Below are 21,063 nucleotides of genomic sequence, written 5' to 3'. Positions count from 1 at the left end.
CCCCCACACCGGCAGTTTCTACAATTTTGCGCGGAGAACCACATTTTCGAGTTCACCGCCTTTCCGTTCGGCCTTTCCTTGGCTCCTTGGTGTTTCACCACACTGATAAAACCAGTTATCGAACATTTGCGGGCTTAGGGGATGAGACTTATCGTCTATCTCGACGACCACCTGTTTACGGACCAATGCCCGATTCAACTTTCCAAACATGTACAGAGAGCAGTAGATCTGCTGGAGTCTTTGGGTTTAGTGATCAATGAGAGTAAGTCAGCTCTGATCAATTCCCAAAAGATGGAGTTTTTTGCGTTTCGTGGTGAATGCAACAGAAGCAACGCTCAGTCTACCACTGAGGAAACTATCCAAAATTCTGCACTAATTGCGGAGGATAACCTCAAGGACTCACGTGTCGCTTTGACAGTTTGCACGGATAGTGGGACTTCTGTCATCCTCTATCCAGGCAATTTTTACGGACCCCCTTCACTACAGGGTCCTGCAGCGATTGAAAATAGAGCGCCTTTGAAATGGTCTGTCGTACTCCCAGATGATACCTCTATCAACCGAGGCAAACAAGGAGATGGGTTGGTGGCTAGGCCACATGGAAGCCTGGAATGGCAGAGCGATCTTCGAATCTCAACTCAACCTCATTATCGAATCACACGCCAGAGGCTCCGGATGGGGCGCGCGTTGTGGGGATTTCTCCACAGGCGGAAAATGGTCCGCCGTCTAACAGTCTTTGCACATCAACTGCTTGGAGTTGATGGTGGGTTCCTTCACGATCCGTTGTTGGACCAAGGAACAGGTGAAGTGCTCTGTTCTGCTAAAAATGAACAATTTAGCAGCAGTACGCTACGTCAATCACCTAGGAGGGACAAGATCGAAGACCTTCTTGGATCTAGCTCGAACCCTTTGGGAATATTGCCCAACGAATCAGATTTCCTTGTCAGCAGAACACCTTCCTCGGAGTTCTAATCAGGTAGCAGACTGGCACTCTCGCCATTGGAGGGATGTCAGCCTGTGGAAATTGGATCCACAAATATTTAGATAAATCCAGGAAAAGTGGGGTACCTTCTCCATAGATCTATTTGCATCCCGATTGGATTTCCAACTCAACAAGTTTTGCAGCTGGAGGCCCGATCCACATGCGACAGCCTTGGATGCCTTCCTACAGGACTGGAGCAATGAACAACCGTGTGAGTTTCCCCCCTCTTCACCATGATTACCAAACTGACAGGGCAGATACGCAGGCAGAACATGGAGGTGGTGGTGATAACCCCAGTTTGGAGATCTCAAGTCTGGTTTCAGTGATGATGGAACTTTCTTGTGATTTTCCAATCCTTCAACTCCAGTATTGGACTCTTCTGCGAGATCCTCAAGACAACCCTCACCCGCTGGTCCTAGCCGGGTCTCCTGGTCTCATGGCCTGGAGGGTTACCGGCGATGTTGGCAAGGTGCAGGCCTTTTGGCAGAAGCTTCCTCCTTGCTTGCTAAGGCCTGGGCAGACGCTACAAACAGACGATACAATTTCGCCTGGTCGAGATGGTTATGTTGGTGTCAAACGCCTGACTGATCCCTTGGGGGCAGATGTTGTCCAAGTGGTGAATTTCTTGGCAAGTCTGGCTTCCAAAGGTTTCACTTATCGATCTAACAATGCGAAGAGGTCAGCGATCTCAGCAGGTCATTTGCATGTGGATGGTCACCCGGAGAACATCCGTTGGTCAGGAAACTGTTGAGGGGGGGGGGATTAGATTTTCGGTCCTTCCTGAACCCAAGTATACATCCTTGTGAGATGTTAATAAAGTTTTGGAATTATTTCAGTCTTGGACCCACAATAAGTATCTGTCCAGGAAGCAATTGTCGGCAAAATTGGCAATGCTCCTATGTCTGCTATCCTTTCGCAGGGTTTCGGATGTCTGAGCCATGGATATAACAGGTAGAGTATTTACTACGGAAAGGGTTTTGTTTCACATTTCTCGTAGAACGAAGTCTAATTCTACATCTGTTTCTTACCCAGCTCTACGAGGCAGTCCTAAATTATGTATGGTCCGCACTATTAAGGCCTATGAGGTTATGACAGAGAAACTCCGTCCTCATGGAGAGAAACAACCCCTCATAGCACTTACCAAACCTCACAAAGCAGTTTCGTCCCCTACGATTGCCAGATGGGTCATGCAGGAGGCAGGGATTGATACTTCCCGCTTTGGAGCCCACTCAATGGGGCCATGTCCTCAAAGGCATAGACTGGTCGAATAACTCCACCTTCAAGACATTTTATTTCAGACCAGTTCCCTCTCTGGCAAGCGGGGTGATGGATATGCTTTAAACTAGCCTTATCCTCGCCTCTGCGTCCTGACAGAATGAAAAATGTCCTAACTAACGTAAAGGAAAGTATCAATTCTATTAAGGACACGGAGGCAAGGATTAGCACACCCTGGAAATTCTTGGGAAGAAATTCTCCCGTTCCCTGGTCTAAGGATGTGTTGTTATCATTACGACATGTTTAGGATATGAAGTCTGCGTCCTTCTGAATTAAGATGTGAACTGTATTTTGCTTTATAATCATGCTGTGCTAATTCGGAACCTTGTTGTTTTATGATTTAGGTTTTCGTTACCGTAGCAAGAAATTTGTTTCCCTTCTGTTACAGTGGGCAGAGTCTAACAAACAAAAACAAAAAAATAATGATTGGCCACTGTCACCGGAAAAAAAGAGGAATATGGAGGGCCCTCACCAGACGTTATGTTGGATTGTAATGCTACTGGATGGACCATGTTGATGTCACTCCCTCGTGTTCATTGGAGACGTAGTTTTTGTGTTTATTCTTCTGTAAACTTAAAATGGCTGCTGGAGTAAACCTATGTTATTAAAGTGAAGAGAGCTAAAGCCTAATTATCACCTCTGTGTCCTTAATAGAAGTGAAACTTTCCTTTAAGTTAGTTAGGAAACTTTTCATTCTCGACCGCAGCGGAGCAACATTTCAGCATGCGGGGCCATGTCATCTCACCACAAACGTTATATTGAGAATCTGGGCTTAGTTGACGTGTGGCATTACAATCACCCCGACACGTGGGATTATGCTTTTTACGGACACATCATATCTCTTACTCCCGCATAGACTACGCCTTCTCCACTCCCTCCCTAGCTTTCGGACAGCTCTATTTGTAACCATGCATATTTAGAGCAGACATGGGCGGGTAATAGCCTCTCCATAAGAAGCCTGCCTCCCTGGCGCCTGCCCCAGCACCTCCTACTTGACCCCGTGGATGTGGCTGAAATACAAAAGGGTATTACTGAATAATTCTCCCTTAAAGCCCTTTCTGAAAACTCTCTGCACTCTGGGACGACTCTAAAGCCACCATCCAGGGTACGATCACATTTATCGCAATTGCTCGGTGGCAAGAGTCCAGACTTGTGTAAACCAACCTCACAGTGGATATTAAACAATTGGAGCAACTGAACAAGGCTAACTCCTCGCGCAGCACTAAGTGGTAGCTTGCAGTGCTGCGGGTCCAACTGGGCACTCAACGGACATGAAGGGCTCAGCGTGCACTCTTGGCATTGAAACAGCGATCCTACGAAGGGGGCAACTAGGCGGGCAGACTCCTGGCTCGCAGGCTTCGTCAAGCGTGTGCTAAGACTCATATTGGTAAGCTGCTGTTAGATGACAGGGGATGGGCGATTCCAGAACGAGAAACTCCAGGTCTTTCATGAGTATTGTCAATTGTGTGTGTAATGTGTGTATACTTGTAAAGCGCACTATCACCTGAAAGGTATCTTGGCGCTGTATACCGCTGTGGAACCCTTCCTGGCTTTCCCTGTGAGATGCCCCCTTACTGGGCACCTCCAAGGTGAGGCCAGGCATCCTAGCGCTTTCGGGGCCGTTGTGGAGATTAAGCAAGCTATTGCCCAGAGTTGCAGAGTGGGACCCATGATTAGAGTAGGCACCTAGGCGAGAATTATCGAGTCCGTGGACATTGAGCCCAAGACCCTGCCGCGTCGGGAATTGAACCCTGGTCCCGGGACAGACCTCTGCCTCAGGGTCTGCCGCTCTAATTGGTGAGCCACACTTTGTTATATTTGCGGGAAGAACCACCCCCAAAGATGATAAAAGCATACCTAGACAATTACGAATGGGAGCCTCTGCATCCATGACATGCGGATCTCCTTGATGAACTGATTACTCTTGAGAGACTACAAGTGGCAGTCAGGCCTCTTCCCCTGGGTAAATCACCAGTGCCTGATGGTCATCCAGGTGCTTTTATCAACTCTGTCTACCCAACTTACAAGATCACCTAGTGCAGCTATTTAACGCCTCCTCACACGAAACATGACTTATACCAACATGGCTTCTGCCTTAATCTCGCTCATACCCAAGACAGGCAAAGAAAGTATCGGGCTTTTAGATCAATATGGCCAAGCCATCTGTGCTTAACTTGACTATCCCCAATCAAGAATTTCCAGCCCTGCAATGCCTTGCACCTTTTCAATGGTTCCAGGCTGTCATTAGATACCTGGGTCTCAACATCACCCCCAAGCTCTCCTCTTGGTCTTGAGCCAACGAGCTACACCTTCGCCACTACATTGTTGCAGACTTTCAGAGATTCACATTTCCTGGACGGGGCGTGTGAATGTTGTGAGAATTAATGTGGTCCTGCGGGTCTGTATCTCTTTCAGACCCTGCCTACGCCGATTCCGCAAGATGACATCCAGCGCTTGCCACGGGACATTCGGACCTTTATTTGAAACGGAAATCTACCCCGGATAGCTAATGCACTATTGAAGCTACCACAGGATGGGGGGGGGAGGGGGTTCCTAGCGAGCCCTAACCGTCTTGAGTAATACTGGGAGGCCCACTTGCATTATATCTCCGAGTGGGTGGTCCGAGAGAGTGAGAAGCAGTGGTTCCACATGACTTGAGCGGAAGCGTGTCAGCCACTGTGGAACCTGGCATGGCTGCCAGAACATGCCAGACTGTGTAGTGCGTACATTTCCATTCCGACCTGGACAGACTCGACATTTGGAACAAAGTGGCTCTTAAGAATGGTCCAACTACCTTTCCCTCCCCAAACACACCGATTGCATGAACTCAGACTTCCCTCCAGCGCTCTCACCTCTTTCATTCAGTCTCTGGAGAGATGGGGAATGTCGGACACTCCGTGACCTTTTCACAGGAGATGTCATGAAGTCATTTGACCGTTTCGCCGCTACACTCTGTGAAAAGTGTGTCCGAGCTTACGCTGGTTTGAGAGGCCTCATATCTAACACTAACCATACGTTTCAGCACTCTACAACAATGCACATCATACCCATCAGTCAACATGGCATAACATCAAGCAGGTAGATAGAACACCCAAGCAATGGGAGACCCTGTGGCGAGATATACCCAAAACCTACCGCAGTCTCTCTCTCAGGGAAACAGTATATAACTTGATGTTTCAGTGGTTTCACATACCGACTCGACTCGCCGCTATCTATCCAGGTACCTCCCCTCTCTGTTGGCACTGTAAGGAGGAGGCTGGGGACTTCCAACATATTTGATGGTTGTGTAAATTAATTACCACGTATTGGAAGGAGGTACTGGGTCATTTTAAAGATGTTGTAGTCTATCCGCTCCCTTCTTTGTATCTCTCAGTCATTTTGTGCAACAGGGCCCGCCTCTAGACGCAATGGCGCATGCAGAATGGAAACTTACCAGCTACCAGATCTTAGTGGCGCAGCAGCTTATAGCATTTATGTGGAAGCAGACAGCCCCTCCCTCAATAGTGCAGTTGTTCACCCGCGTTGGGCATATTTTAGCAATGGAACTAATATCATACAATTTGGAAAAAACAGAGAAAAAAAGTTTCAACATTTGTGGCGGCCTCTAAATCAATATCTTATGCGCATAGAGTTCACTTGCTTTAGCCCTGTGAGACTCCAGATGCTGCCGCTTTTTGATTAAGATCATCCTTTATACCCCACTTTAGTGTGATGGCTGAGACCAGGGAAGGAGGGGGGGGGAGTGGGGGGGGATATGCCACGCCGCTCTTTTCACGTGTGACACCATCATCCCTCCTTATGCCCTCCCTAACACAAACTTCGACCTATCCTGTTAGGTCTAGCTCCTGTAGCAGTGCATGCGAAGCACTGCATCCAGCAAAGCATCTTTTGTCATCCACTTCCTGGGAATGTGAGACAGGGGATGGGCACGCGCAGGGTATTCTCCCATGTGAGGGCGCACGTTCACCCAGACGCCGTGCACATCTCCTGTCCCACATTGCCAGGAAGCGGATAACACACACACGCACACACAAACGCGCACGCGCACACACACCCCCTCCCACCCCACTCACGTGCTCCCCCCCACCCCACTGACGAGTTCACGTGCGCACACACAGCACCCCCCACCCCACTCACGGGCTCACGCGCGCACACACACATCCCCTCACACCCTACTCACCGGGTCTATCGGACTCCTCGCGTCCCGCGGTGGTGGCGGCTGCACGGGCTTGTTACAAACGTCACGTTTTCTGCCCAGCAGGACCGTTTGTGCACTCTCAGAAGGGAGCCACCAGTCATACCGTAGCTGTAAAGGTGTGAGCCAATGAAAGGACGCTTGCAGTTCAAATCTCTTTTTCGAACCCAATCCGAACTGTCACAGTTGAGCTAATGCGCTGTCATCGAGGGTAGAAACTCACATTGTGAAAATAAAAACGCATGTTGGCTGGGGTCTTAGCGGCGTTTGGTCGAAAGAGTCATGACGTCTATTGGCGTAGGCGTTCCCTCATTGGTGGGTGGCCGGAGTCTGGTGGCAGCAGGCCCTGTGATTGGTGTGGCTGTTGCGGTTGAGTGGGAGGCCGGAGCTCATCGCCCGCGCCAGGGCCAGCGCTCGGAGCAGCAGCGGTGCGTTGCAGGGCTGGAGCGCAGGCCGCAGACATGCCGCGCAAGAAGCCGTTCACTGTCAAGCAGAAGAAGCAGCCGCAGGCCAGCACCCCTGGAGCACTGCCGAAGCTGACCAATGAGAGCCAAGCACCCCTATACACTCTGCCGATGCTGAGCAATGAGAGGCGAGCACCCCTACTCCATGCCCAGCCGAGTGCTTGTCCTTTTAGGAAAAGAAAAGTACTTTTAAGCCCCCAGTGGTACTAGATCCTACACAGTCCAATGGAGATGTAAAGTCTAATATCTCTGCTCACGATTCCCCTTTGGGCACCTTGCCCCTCCCCATTTGTTCGAGCTCAAACTCACCGGGGCGACTTTGTCTAATGTAGACACCCACAGCAGGGAGCAGACCATGAATAAAGCACAGGTGCAGACTTGCTTCCCCACAAGTTCTGATGTGCACCAGTTCTTACTTTGTTTTGACCCCAGTGTTGGAGCGAATACTGAACAGAATTTAGTCTGTGTGCCATGTTCCGCCTTGGTCCTGACTGCAGCTGGAAATGTTTGGTCTTGGTGTGCTACCTGGGATGCTCAGGGGATGCTGGTACTGGTTCCCCAGTTGTGGAACAGTTTGCCTGGAGGGCTGCGCGAGGAAGGAAACCTCCTAAGATTTCGAAAGAGCTTAAAAACGCTATTGTTTAGGAGAAGCCTGAGCATAGCATAACCTAAATGCTGCTCTTTGCTCTGACTTTGTTATGTTGTTGTCCTGTACCATCTTTTCCTGGCGCTTAGAGACCTGCAGGTGATTAGGCGCGGTATAAAATTAAAATAACAATAACAATAACAATAACAATGCTGGGTGCAGCCTCCATCTGCAGTGCACACGTCCTCTTCAGTAAGGAGCTGGGTGCTGCTCAGTGAATCTATTATTGCGCCCTGCTTCCAGACCACCGATGGATAGCAGAGTAGGTGTAGCCCAACTTGGCCGGCGCAGGATTCATGCAACATGAGACTTATAACCCATCACTGGCTGGTGCAGGTAGTTGCAGCTCAAGAAGGGCCGGTGTAGAAATGATGCATGCTAAGGATGAGACAGGCCAGTAACCTTCCGGGGCCCACAGACACAGGCTTGTAACAAAGCAGCACCCCTTTAGTCCAGCTAATCATCAGACAATAGCTCCTGGTGATGTCCGATAACACATCAATACCGCAGCATAGATCCTCGTGTGATGATGCCTTTTGTGAGTTTGTACATTTCTCCATAGTGAGAAGTGAGCAGTGTGAGCACGTGCACACTAGTAAGTGAGCAGCGCACATCGATGTGCCTGCTGTCACTGCAGCCGGGAAAAAACGGACCGCCTGTGCCTGGGCACAAAACAGAGCCTGATAGATACCCGTTTCAAGGCCTCTTTAAAACAAGCTTTTGCAATGCAATAGGTCTCACATTCACACGAGTTTAAGTTATGGCATTGTAAAAGGCAATGCCTTTTTTATTTGTGTTTTAAAAACCAAAACATAAATAAAAGGCACCGTCATTTACATAGCCAATAGCTCAAACTTGCGTAAATGCGAGACCTATTGCATTGCAAATGCTTGTTAGGTTTGTTATGTACTCTTTAAAGTTATAAGCGAATGCCTCTTTCTTGTCCTTGTTTTTGCTGTTGTACTCAGTCATGAGGGGTCATTAAACAAATTATTGTGCATTTATCAGCTGCTATCTCATTGCAGGCTGTTGTGTCTCCTGCATGTCTGATGTTATATTACTTCTGCGCAGCTGCTTGTGCAGATATAGCTCATGGCATTCTGATATTGTCAGGACTGCCTATTGTTCATATGCACCAATGTTGATACAGTACTGTGTAGGTTTCGCTTTTTTGATTTACAATAAACAGAACTTGAGTTTTTCCTTTTATCCTGATCACCTGGGAAGTGGAACAAAGGCTGTTTACAAGTACTGCACATATAATTCTACTTCTGTGTGGCATGTAGTCCCTCACCATGGCTGCCTTGGATTAGGGACTAATTTCCTCTCCTGGTAGGCAGTTGGGCAAAAAAGCAGTGTATAGCTGATGTTAGCTGGTAGTCTGTGGGAATCTACAGGAGAAGTTGTGTAACAGCCACGCCAGAGCTCCCTTAAAGCAGAGCATAATGAAGGTTAGATGATGGGTCATGACCCATGCCTGCAGAAAACGTGCCGAACAGGTGTGAGCAGGGCTTGTGAACATGTAGGAGAAAGGTTCAGTGAGAAGGATAGAATATGGCTGGACGCACCAAAATAAGAAAACCAGTGCTGACTAAATGGAACCCAGGCCTTGTATGACAAGGTGCTAAGAGTGGCAAAAGTGGATAGTGGAATAGCCTATCGAGAAGAGAGCGAAGAAAAACTTCCTGCAAGGAGGAGGACCAATGACCAGTGACAACTGCAGGCACTCAAGAACAAAAATTACTTCTGCTTAATTCTAATTTACTTCCAAATTATCGCTAATCCCAGCATTGCCCTTTGCACCCGTATTGTGGTTGTAAAGTGCAACTTGGTAATCTCACTGAGAAATATTGGCTATCATCAATGATTTACGAGCCAAATCAGAGATAGGTGAAGAAAATCAAGTAAAAGGAATGATTTCTTACATTCACTTGGAGGATCACGCCATCCTGTTTAATCATTACAATATTCTGAAGGCGTATGTTCAAATTGCACAAAAATCAGCAATGAGGTTTCAGAATGAATGGAGCACGAGTTGTAGTTCAAATGGTCATTCCACTGATTGACTCTGGATATACAAGCTATTTCTTGTGCATAAAATTATTTGCGGCACACCTTTTACCTAGCCCAGGAGCAAAATTAAAATCTACATTTCAGGAAAATCACAGACATCAAAAATCACTCCTGCCACTTTGAATCTGATAGAATCAATTTTGAAATACCCAAACATCACTTTACAATACTTAAACCCCCTCTTTTCACTTGGCTTCCCTGTCGATGAGCCCTTTTCATTTCCGCCATACCCAAAAAGAAGCTTAATCTTCAAAAAAGAGCACTAAATAAATGTGGTCTCTGTGAGTTACTTCCACTGCCATCAACCATAGACCAACGTTTAATTTCCCTTCAAACTATATGTAACACGGGTGCTCTCGAACATTGTGTCTTCTCAGCAGAAAACAATGCAGCATGTTGTGTAGGATCTTGATGCGCCCATCTCTTTCAGTTTCCAGCTTGGCGATTTTCTCTTTTGGACAGTGAACGGGTGCCAATGTCCCTATTTCTGGGCTATATGTTCTAATAGACACTTGTGGATATCTGGGTTTGTAAAGGTGCTGCTTTACATAGGACAGACTGACACTGTCCTACACTTTTGCATGGAGTGCCCCACTATGCCAACCTGAGATCAGAGGAGATATAAAGGGTCAGTTACCATACCGGTCTTCTGTCTTTCATGCCGAATACCACTAATCATTTAAGCACAGTGTGAATTCTGAGATGGTAGATTTGAAACATTTATAGCGTTTTCGCTGTCTGAAAATGTAATTTATTGAAAAGTTCTCCCCAACAACCATAGTCCCACCTTTTAACTGTTTCTTTGCTCTACAAAATTGTTGGTTTATCACTCAGCACTGTGCATGAACCTCAGTTTAAGTGGTTGGATAGTCAGTCACTGTTTTGGCTCAAGTATGACAATTACATTGGGTATGTTTCTGCGCATTCACAACACAATACCCAATTGTAAAAAGGATGCTTTAAACCACATTAAAGGTAAAATAAATGGTTATATATTTGTATTTTCTTAAGGCTACTCTAATTATTAATAGTCCTCCGACTATTTGACCCGATAATCGTGGATAAAGTCCTTTTCAATTCAGCGGCCATTTCTCTAATTTCACAGCATTTGTTCTGGGGCGATATGGAGTGTATATGCGCTTCTGCTGTATGAACTCTAGAAAACTAACTTTTCTTTCTCTCTACATCACTCATAGTAATGGCAATGTGCCTAATCCTTCTGTGTGTGGCAGAAACTCTTAACCAGTCACACGAAAAGCAACATGCTGTAGCATCCAATGCCATGTTCCTAGACCAAAGGCATTCTACCTTCCCTGTTTCTAGAGTTTACCTATTTAAACAACAAAGTGATGTTGTTCACATTCGTTGCTGCCTCACTCTGGAGTCTCTCACCAGGCTGTTGTGTTTAGAAGCTAGACAGTTCTTCTCTGCAGATTCTGCTGCAAGGTCTCCCACTTTGGCAACACAGCACAGCGGCAAGGTTCGATGAAAGGGAAACACCTTATTATGTTCCTCCTGGTAAAAAGCTCAATAAAAGATGAACGCATAAATAAGAAAATAGTATGTGTACCTAGATATTGGTGGTTTTGGAATGGTGATTGGAAACTGTTTCACCAACTTGCACAATCTATACAGAAGAATGACCTCCCATTTATAACCGTTTCACTCTTGAATCCGGTTTTCTTGTCTAGGACCCTTTACTAATGATTTACTTCTGGGAGTGAGGGGACAAATGGCATGGGATCTCTTCCAAATAGTTACCGCCTTCATTTATATAAGGTTTCCATTTGATCCATTCAGGATCCTATGGGGTTGGCGGATGCTTTGGTCTGTTGTAATAATTATTGCAATGGATTTTATAGGACTTTTTGCCTTCTACTTCACAGATTATCAGACTTAGCACTGAAACCACAGAAGGGTGCTTAAAAGTAACCGAAAGAAGAGAAAAATAACAACGTGCAATAAGACGACCAAAAACAAAACGATTAAGCAGATTTCAAAATGAGTGGTCAGAGATTAAAACAAAAAACACCTCATTTCATCCACGCACCCAATGCTAACGTTGTTTGGTTACCATTCATACCTTATCATTAACATTACAGCAGGGAAAACAAAAACATTCAGACTGAATACAAGGCAGTTTCTAATTAACAGTTAAATAACGAAATAAACTACTGCAGTCACTAAACTAGGAAAATGAAACAAGAGAACATTTTAGGAGGTATGTGTCATATACTCCAGTACTTTAATAACCGTGTATGATATTCTTAATTACCATCTACTTACCAGACAACGCAGTGTGTGTCTTTGCACCTCCAAGATCCTCTTGTGTCACATCCTCATTGGTGACAGACTTTACCACATCTGGACCAGTGATGAATAAGTAAGATGTGTCCTGAAATCAGAGAATACCTGAATCAACTAAAAGGGGAGGCAACATGTGCATCTACAAGTCTTGAAATGCAGATAGAGAGGGTCTACAGAGAATTCTTTAAGAACATACTGTTCAGGCGTCCATTTATATACCAATCAAGAGTATTTCAAGAGTAGTTTGGTTTAAAGAGAAATAGGTTAGCAACAAGAGAAGATCAAAACAAATGATGTGGGGTAAAGAATGACAACATCAAAAGAAAAATAGGTTTCTGAAACCATATCAATACTGTAGCGACTACTCAATTTATTAGTGTTAGACGGCGACCTCAGGGGCGAGCAGGAAGTGTACCTGACCACCCTGGGGCCCACCTTCTTAAGTACAAAGACGAGCACTGGCGGGAGACTTCTCAGGGGGAGAGTCTCGAATCTAGGATCGTACACACTCTACCAGCACCACACGACAAAGAGACACCACACCGTAGCTTCTTCTTAAGAACGTTTCTTTATCTCGTGATTCAAAAGGATCTTTATGATCGGCAAAGGCAGGTATTTACAAATAGGGCAAGGGCCCACAGAGTCTCGGTCGGGGTAGCGGGACAGTCTTATGGTGCAATGTCAATATCGGTGCGTATCCGGCACACCGCTCTCAATCCTCGAGCCGGGGGATACGATGTGATCTTGGGGGTCCAGCCGGACCAGGAGAGTCAGGGAGCCGCGAGTCACTCAGCCGGGCTCAAGCAAGACGTCGGAGGTCTTACGATCTTCAGGGGAGCCGCGAGTCACTCAGCAGGGCTCAGGTGTTCAAAAAGTTGCAAGGGAGCCGCGAGTTGAAGTACCGGGTTTTTTAGAACCCAGCGGTGCCAGGGGACACACCCAAAGACTTCGGATTCTCCTGTCTCAGACTACAAAAACGCAGAGACTTCTTGGTGACGTCAGAGATCAAATTTTATTGGCTGCAACCAGTAACATATCTTAGAAGTACAACACGGTGTATGTTCTCAGGAGACTGCTTAATCTTACAAAGTCAGTCAACCCTTTTTATACAGAATATTATGCTTCAGGCAAACATTCTTTATTTACAGTAAACCATTCCCATGTGTACAATAAAAGCATTGCGTGACAAGCCCACATTTCATCGTCCAGCCCACTATCAATTACCCGGCAAGACCCAACACTCTTCATCAGATAAATCGGCTGGACCCCTAATAGAAACGGGCACCTCCTCATCGTAAAACGGGTCATAAAGAACGGATCAGAGACAGGTGTGTGTAAGATTAGACATAGTTGTGTGCAATGAAGGGTTTATGGTATGCTGTGCCTTGATCCCTAATCTCGATCGACCACAGGGAAAGGAACTGGCCGAACAGGTTTGGCTTCGGGCAGTGGAGTCAGCTTGCCCAGGTCACATAGAAGTCAGCTGAAAGTGTACGTGTCCCTAATTTTATTTATTTATTTATTTATTTTATTTGTCATAAGTCTCGTTCGGCCTTAGTCATCGGCCTATATGAGGGCAACCATAAAATGGCTGCCGTGAACAAAATGGTACCCGAGTGTTCAGAACGGAATCTCTGATTTCATGGTGATCACGTCACTCGAACATGGCGAAAACACTCGTATATACTACACTCGCCATTTTCGGTCTGCTGATACAAAAATCGTCATGCTACGATGATGTTTATGACACGGGTCCAGAATTCACGGAACCTCAGAGTCACTCAGCTGGGCTCAGATGTTCCAAAGTTGCAAGGGAGCCGCGAGTCACTCAGCAGGGCTCAGGTGTTCCAAAGTTACAGGGGAGCCGCGAGTCACTCAGCAGGGCTCAGGTGGTTCCAGCAGAAGTCCTTCTCCACCAAGCGAGCCGCGACCACGTCAGCAGGGCTCTCGTCGTTCCAGAGTTGAATCTGTCGATAGTCCCGGAGCATCCCCAGTTATAGGACTGTTCCTCTTTGATCTCCGGAGTTCTGGTATGCGGGGGTCTTGACACCTGGGGGCCGCTTGTTGGGGTTTCCTGCCACGCGGCCCTTTGATCCATTCATGTCAGGTTCGGGAGGAGTCCCAGACACACAGCAAGCGTGGAGCCAGCCCTCAGGGTGGCCGGAGGGGCGATCGAAACCCATCTCTCGAGGGGAGGTCGGAGGTGTGAGAGAAACTGCTCCTCCCTCTCTCACTCAAGGGGAGCGCGCTGTCCTCCAGCCAGGGTGGCGCCTCTCGGCCTAGGCCGCGCTGGTTGGGGCGGCCATCTTAGATGCCGGAAAGTGGGCACACAGGGCCTACGGGCCGGGAAGATGGAGGCACGGACGGGGCAGTCCGGGGACGGTTGTGTATAACATGGAGGGAAGGGTTGGTTAGGCCGGGGGACTCAGGGGTCTGTTGTGGGGTACAGCTCGGAAGGGGGTGGCTAAGGGTCAGGGAGGACCACGCCACAAGGCCTGGTCTAACATGCGTGTCCCCCAGCTGAAAGTCGGGGAGAACTACCCATCCTCTTGGGGGTTCTCTTCACTGAGGCGGAAGAACCTGGAGAGGCCGTCAGCGTTGGCGTGGTTGGTACCAGGGCGATGCTCTACAGTGAAATCCATCCCCTGGAGGGAGATCGACCATCGCAGCAGTTTGGGGTTCTCGCCCCTCATCTGCATCAACCACCGCAATGGTCGATGATCCGTCTGGACTCGGAAATGGGTTCCGAACAAGTAGGGCCGTAACTTCTTTAGGGCCCAGACTACTGCGAACGCTTCTCGTTCGATGGTGCTCCACCTCTGCTCTCTGGGGAGTGGCCTCCGGCTAATGAAGGCTACAGGTTGGTCTAGACCTTCCTCATTCATTTGGGATAGTACGGCCCCAATGCCGTGTTCCGACGCATCGGTCTGTACCACAAACTCTTTGGAGTAGTCAGGGGTTCGTAGCACGGGGGCAGTACACATGGCTTTTTTGAGGGCGTCGAACGCCCCTTGGCAGGCTGGGGTCCACTGCACCTTCTTGGGCTGCTTTTTGGAAGTTAGTTCTGTGAGGGGACCTACGAGGCTGCCGTAACTCCTGATGAACCTCCGGTAGTAGCCGGTGAGGCCCAGGAAGGCTCGGACCTCTGTTTGGGTGGTTGGTGGTTCCCAGGCTAAGATGGCGTCGATCTTAGGCTGTAAAGGGGCGACTTGTCCGCTTCCGACCTGGTGTCCCAGGTAGACCACCGATCCTTGCCCAATCTGGCATTTGCTAGCTTTCACTGTGAGGCCTGCCTGGCGCAGGGCCATCAGCACCCTCCGGAGGTGCTGGAGGTGCTCACTCCATTCTGAACTGAAAACCGCGATATCATCCAGATATGCGGCACTGAACTCTTCCAACCCAGCCAGGACTCTGTTTACCAGTCTCTGAAAAGTGGCCGGGGCATTTTTCATCCCGAAGGGCATCACGCGAAAGCAATAGTGCCCATCCGGGGTGGAGAAGGCGGACCGCTCCTTAGCTCCCTCTGTGAGTGCAATTTGCCAATATCCGCAGGTCAGGTCAAAGGTGCTGAGGAAATGAGCAGACCCGAGACGGTCAATGAGCTCATCGGCGCGGGGGATAGGGTGAGCGTCGGCTCGGGTGATGGCATTGAGCCCCCGGTAGTCCACGCAGAACCTTAGTTCAGGGGCGACACCCGGGGCAGCGGCTTTCGGGACCAGCACCACTGGGCTGGCCCAGGGGCTGTCTGAGGGTTCGACCACCCCCAAGGACAACATCTTCGAGACCTCGGCCTGGATGCAGGACCGGACTCGATCGGGGACTCAGTAGGCTCGGTGTCGCACCGGCTGGCTGTCTCCGGTGTCCACGTCGTGGACACACCAGTCAGTGACTTTGGGGATGAGGGAAAACAGGTCCGAGAACTGCCCCAAGAGCTGGCGGTAGTCTTCGCGTTGCTGGAGGGTGAGGGAGGGAGAGAGAGAGAGAGAGAGAGAGAGAGAGGTTCACTCCGTCCACGGAGCCATCTTTCTCTTTGGTGCACAGTAGGTCAGGGAGAGGCTCAGTTTCTCTTCCGCCCCGTCATCTGTGGCCAACAGTAAACTCAGCTCCGTCCGCACGAAGTGAGGCTTGAGGCGGTCCACGTGTAGAACCCGCAGGTGGTTCCGGGGGGACTGGACGTCCACCATGTACGTGACTTGGCTTGGCTTTTCCGCTCGATCACCTTGAAGGGCCCCGTCCACTTATCTTGGAGGGCGCAAGGTTTTACTAGGGCCATGACCCATACCTGCTGGCCCGGCTGGAACTCGACCAGAGTGGCATTCTGGTCATACCAGCGCTTCATTTCCTCCTGGCTCGCTTCCAGGTTGGCCTCGGGCAGCTCCCGGAACTTCCCAGTCTGGTTTCGGAGGGTCAGAATGTACCGGAACACCTCCTGAGGGGGGTCTCGGGGTGCCGTCTCCCAACCATCTCTGACCAAGCTGAGGGGCCCCCAGACAGGGTGTCCGTACAGTAATTCAAACGGGCTGAACCCCAAGGATTTCTGGGGGACTTCCCGGTAGGCGAACAAGAGGCAGGGGAGTAGGACATCCCACTTACGCCGGAGGGGCTCCTCTAGGCCCATGATCATCCCCTTTAGAGTCCGGTTAAACCGCTCTACTAGGCCATTTCCTTGGGGGTGGTACGGAGTGGTGAACCGATAAGGACACTCCGCATTGCTGCCAAAGGGAGGTCATGTACCGGGAGATAAAGTTCGTCCCGCGGTCACTCACAACTTCTCGGGGAAATCCTACACGGGAAAAGATTCCCATCAGCGCCCGGCCCACCACGGGGGCCGTGACGTGCGTAGGGGGATAGCTTCAGGGTATCGAGTGGCATGGTGCACTAGGACGAGGATGAAGCGATGACCTTGAGAGGTCTTGGGGTCCAGTGGCCCCACAATGTCAATTCCAACCCGCTCAAATGGAGTACTGACGTCGGGGAATTGTTGGAGGGGAGCCTTGCGCTTTTCTCCGCTTTTTCCACTAGCCTGGCACGTGGGAGAGGACTTGCAGTGAGCCTCTACGTTCGCTTTCATCTTGGGCCAATAGAAGTGCTTGACCAGGCGGCTATAAGTCTTGTCTTGGCCCAAGTGGCCGGCTAGGGGTACATCGTGGGCCAAGCCCAGGAGGAAGTCTCGGAAGCGTAGGGGTACCACCAGCACTCGGGCTGACCCTAGCTACGCTGACTTCTGTTCGCTGTAAAGGAGGTCATTCTCCCAGTACAGCCAATGTGTTCCGGATTGGTCGCCCGCGGCCTGGGCTTGGGCCTGTTGCCGGGGTCCGACCAGGGAAGGACAGGTAGCTTGTTCCCGGCAGAACTCCCCTCAGGAGGGGCCCCCCTCGTGGCGCCACTGCGCCAATTCGGGCAGATCACCCAGCTTGGTGATCTGTGCGGGGTCAGGGTGTATGGGTTCGCTGTCAGCGACACCTTCTCCTCGTGGGGAGAGGTCGGAGGTCTCGGCTGGCTCGGCCCTGTCGTCATCCACAGGGGGAGGCTGGCAGTTTCGTCCTCGACTTCCCATCGGGGGGCAGTCGGGCTGCCATAGATCGGGTGGTGGCGCACACCCACTCGGGGAGACCCATCATCCCGAGGTGGGTTCGTCGCTCGACCTGCTTCCACGGAGAACTTTCCAGGTCGTTCCCCAGGAGGCAGTCGACCGGCTTAGAGGTCCGTACTGCTACTTTCAATTTACCTGCTACTCCTTCCCACTCGAATGGTATCAGGGCTACCTTACACAAGCTCTCAATGTTGTCTGCTGAAATTACAGGGGGCAGGACATTGGGGAGGATCTGTCCTTCTCGCACTAAATGACTAAGGACACCTGTGATGCTGGCTCCGGTGTCACGGAGGGCCTCCACTCGGTGGCCATTCAATGTTACTAACTGGCGGTACTTCTTGGTGTTGGTAGACAGGGCATTCCCGGGGACCATCTCCCTATCTCCCAGGGATACTAGGGTCATGGCAGTAGGTTCCCATCCCTCGGTGTCCTCAAATTCCTCCCCTAGGGCTACATTCGGTATCTGCCTAGCCGGGGGAGTTGCGGTCGGGATACGTGGGGTCATGGGGCACTGGGGATCGCTGGCGTAGTGCCCGGGCTTTTGACATCTCCAACATGTGATGGTCACTCGGTGCGGTCTACCTGGGGGACCGGAAGCAGCTGGTGGAGGTGTGGGGAAACTTGGCGGTGGGTTTCTCGGGGGGGCTACGCTGGGGACCGTACTGGGCGTCCCTGGGTCCTCCCGGGTTTCCCCCCCCTCTCTGGCGGGGTGGTCCTTGATTGTTGCGGGGGTAGTCACTTACGGGGCCCCGGGTGACCCGGGTGTTCACCCAGCGATCCGCCTCGACGGCCAGCTTCCTCGAATCTGTGAGTTTGCTGTCGAGCAGATGCTGGCGTAGCTCCACAAAACAATTCGTGGACAAATGTTCCCACAGCATAAGGTCGATGCGTGGAGGACCCACCACCCAACGGAAAGGGATTTCTCCTTTTACTCCCCCCCACACGATCTGCATGTTCGTCTAGACAGCATTCTGTGTTCACTGGACATCCAGAGCCTGGTCCGCCACAGTGAGTACTTGACTAGGACGGTGTCTGACCACAACCCTTGCCTGGTGACGATACAGTGGATGAGGCGACGCCAAGCTATCCCGACGTGGCGGTTGAATCCGCTGACGGTGGAGGACCCAGCATTTAAGGCCAGTGTACGTAGCGGGGTGGAGGGATACTTTGACACCAATGTGGGCACGGCCTCCAGCCGGGCACTGGAATGGGACGCCTTTAAAGCGGTAGTCCGGGGCATCTGTATTTCGGCTACTGCGGGTGTCCGTAAAACCCTGCTGCAGGATGTAGAGCGCAATGAGGACCGTTTGCGCGCTGAGGAGAGGCGCAGCCACGCGGACCCTGAAGCTCATGGAGCGGTCTCCGAGGCTCGAGAGGTAGTGGCGGCAGCGCTGGAAAACCTGCGCTGCTTTGATTATAAGGAGTTCCTGGTCCGGGCTCACGCCGAACGCGACAAAGTGGGCTCGCTACTGGCATGGTTGGCCAGCCCTGGAACCCGAGGCTCCCCTATAGTGGCGCTCGCCACTACGGAGGGGCGCATGGTCTACACGCAATTGGACATTAACGACCAATTCCATCGGTATTACGAACATCTTTATAGGAGTAGGATGCCGGACCCCCCGGCGGAGCTGGAGGAGTTCCTGGTGGCGGCGCAGCTGCCCAGGCTCGATCCGGAGCACGCGAAACAGTTGGGCGGCGATATCTCCGTGGGAGAAATCAGGGTGGCCATCAAACACATGGCCCGCCGCAAGACTCCGGGTACGGATGGGCTCCCGATCGAATTTTATGTGGCCTATGCGGATGTGCTGGTTCCGCGACTGCAGGAGGTTTATCGAGAGGCCTGGAACTCGGGGTGCTTGCCGGCGTCTACACGCGAAGCCTTAGTGATACCCTTACTGAAGCGAGAAGGTGATGCAAGCTGCCGTTCGACGTACCGCCCGCTCTCCATGCTCACCACGGATTACAAGATCCTGAGCCGGATCCTCGCAACACGGCTCCTCACCCACATGCGCTCCTTGGTGCATAGCGACCAGGCGGGCTTTATTCCTCAACGCACCACTGCCACTTGTGTGCGCCGGTTGCTACGGATCATGGGAGGGGAGGCCGCTGACTTTCCGAGTGCCGCGGTCCTCTCGATTGACATCGAGAAAGCATTTGATAGCGTCGAGTGGCCGTACCTGCTCCGTGTCCTAGAGGCCTTTGGACTGGGCGAACGCTTTGTGAAATGGACTGCCTTGCTCTATGCCGCGGCTACGGCCCGTGTCAAAACGGGGTCCACCATTTCAGCCTCTTACGCGGTGGGTAGGGGGACCCGACAGGGGTGCTCTCTATCCCCCTTGTTATTTGCACTGGCCATAGAGCCACTGGCTGCGCACGCCCGGCTGGGCCGAGCGTATGCAGGGCTCCCGCTAAGAGCCGACACCCACTACATCTCTCTCTATGCGGACGACTGTCTGTTGTTTCTAGCGAACACGGACGACTCCCTGCGCGGGGCCGAACGGCTCCTGGCGGATTTTGGTCATCTTTCAGGGCTGAGAGTCAACTGGGGGAAGTCTTGCCTCTTCCCGCTGACACCGGGGGCCGGTGACGCCCAACCGGAGGGTGCCTTGCGATGGGAACACCATTGCCTCCCCTATCTGGGCACTTTCATCTACCACTCACCTGCGGTCCTCCTAGACGGTAACGTCAACAGGGCAATTCGGAATCTACAGGGTTGCATGGGTTTCTGGCTGACGCTGCCGCTCTCAGTCGCGGGACGAGTCGCGTTGCTGAAGATGGTGGCACCCCCGACTGTTGTACCTGTTTCGCACCCTGCCGGTCTGGATTCCCGCATCTGTTTTCACCAGACTCCGCTCCCTAACGACGGGGTTCATCTGGGGTTCGGGTAGACGACGGGTTGCGCTGACCACGTTGATGCGCCCCAGAGCGGACGGGGGCCTTGCTGCCCCGGATTTTGAGTGGTACTACCTGGCGGCTCAACTGCAGTGGCTCACCCAGGCGGTGGCTTTGGAGTTCCGCGGCCCGGACGCTGTGTCGGGCAAATTGTTCCCGAGACACTTTCTCTCCTTTATAATCTTGGGCCAGAAACTGGACCTGACTCAGCTCACTTTGGAGGAACGGACGATTCGCAGCTGTTGGCTTCGGGCTCACAAGCGCTCTGGTGCCGTTCGCCCTTACGCCCCGGAAATTCCGCTCGGGATGTGCACAGCCTTCCCGCATGGCGGGGACTGGTCGGCACTGGCGATTTGGGAGGAGCTTGGCCTGCTGATGGTCGGCGATCTTTACAAGGATGGCTCGCTGATTCCGTTTCAGGAGCTGCGAGACTCTTACGATCTACCGAGGGGTGGGTATTTGCTACACGCTGCATTAGTGGCTGGTATTCGCCGCTACTGGAAGTGTGGGCTCACTGAGCCGCAGACGTCGGAGTGCTGTCAGTATGTGGTGACGGCCGCTGGCACCTACAAGGCTGTCACGTGCCTTTATCGTCGGCTGTCGGCTGCTGCCCTGCGACCCCTGGATGGGCTGCGAGCC

At 51.1% G+C, this 21,063-nt stretch overlaps 1 protein-coding gene across 2 annotated transcripts in view; it reads right to left on the bottom strand.

Annotated features, from left to right (window-relative positions):
- PCCB (propionyl-CoA carboxylase subunit beta) overlaps positions 1 to 21,063 on the bottom strand; it is a 418,796-nt gene that overhangs the window by 297,189 nt on the left and 100,544 nt on the right. For both annotated transcript variants that reach the window (XM_078665880.1, XM_078665881.1), the window contains exon 7: positions 11,919 to 12,027. In XM_078665880.1, coding sequence (XP_078522006.1) covers positions 11,919 to 12,027 — 109 coding nt within the window. The remainder of the gene's footprint in view (positions 1 to 11,918; positions 12,028 to 21,063) is intronic.

This window comes from Lissotriton helveticus, chromosome 11 (genome assembly GCF_964261635.1).
Source record: "Lissotriton helveticus chromosome 11, aLisHel1.1, whole genome shotgun sequence".
NCBI lineage: Eukaryota > Metazoa > Chordata > Amphibia > Caudata > Salamandridae > Lissotriton > Lissotriton helveticus.
The sequence above is the reverse complement of the archived record's forward strand: the minus strand, read 5'-3'. Positions and strand labels throughout refer to the sequence as shown.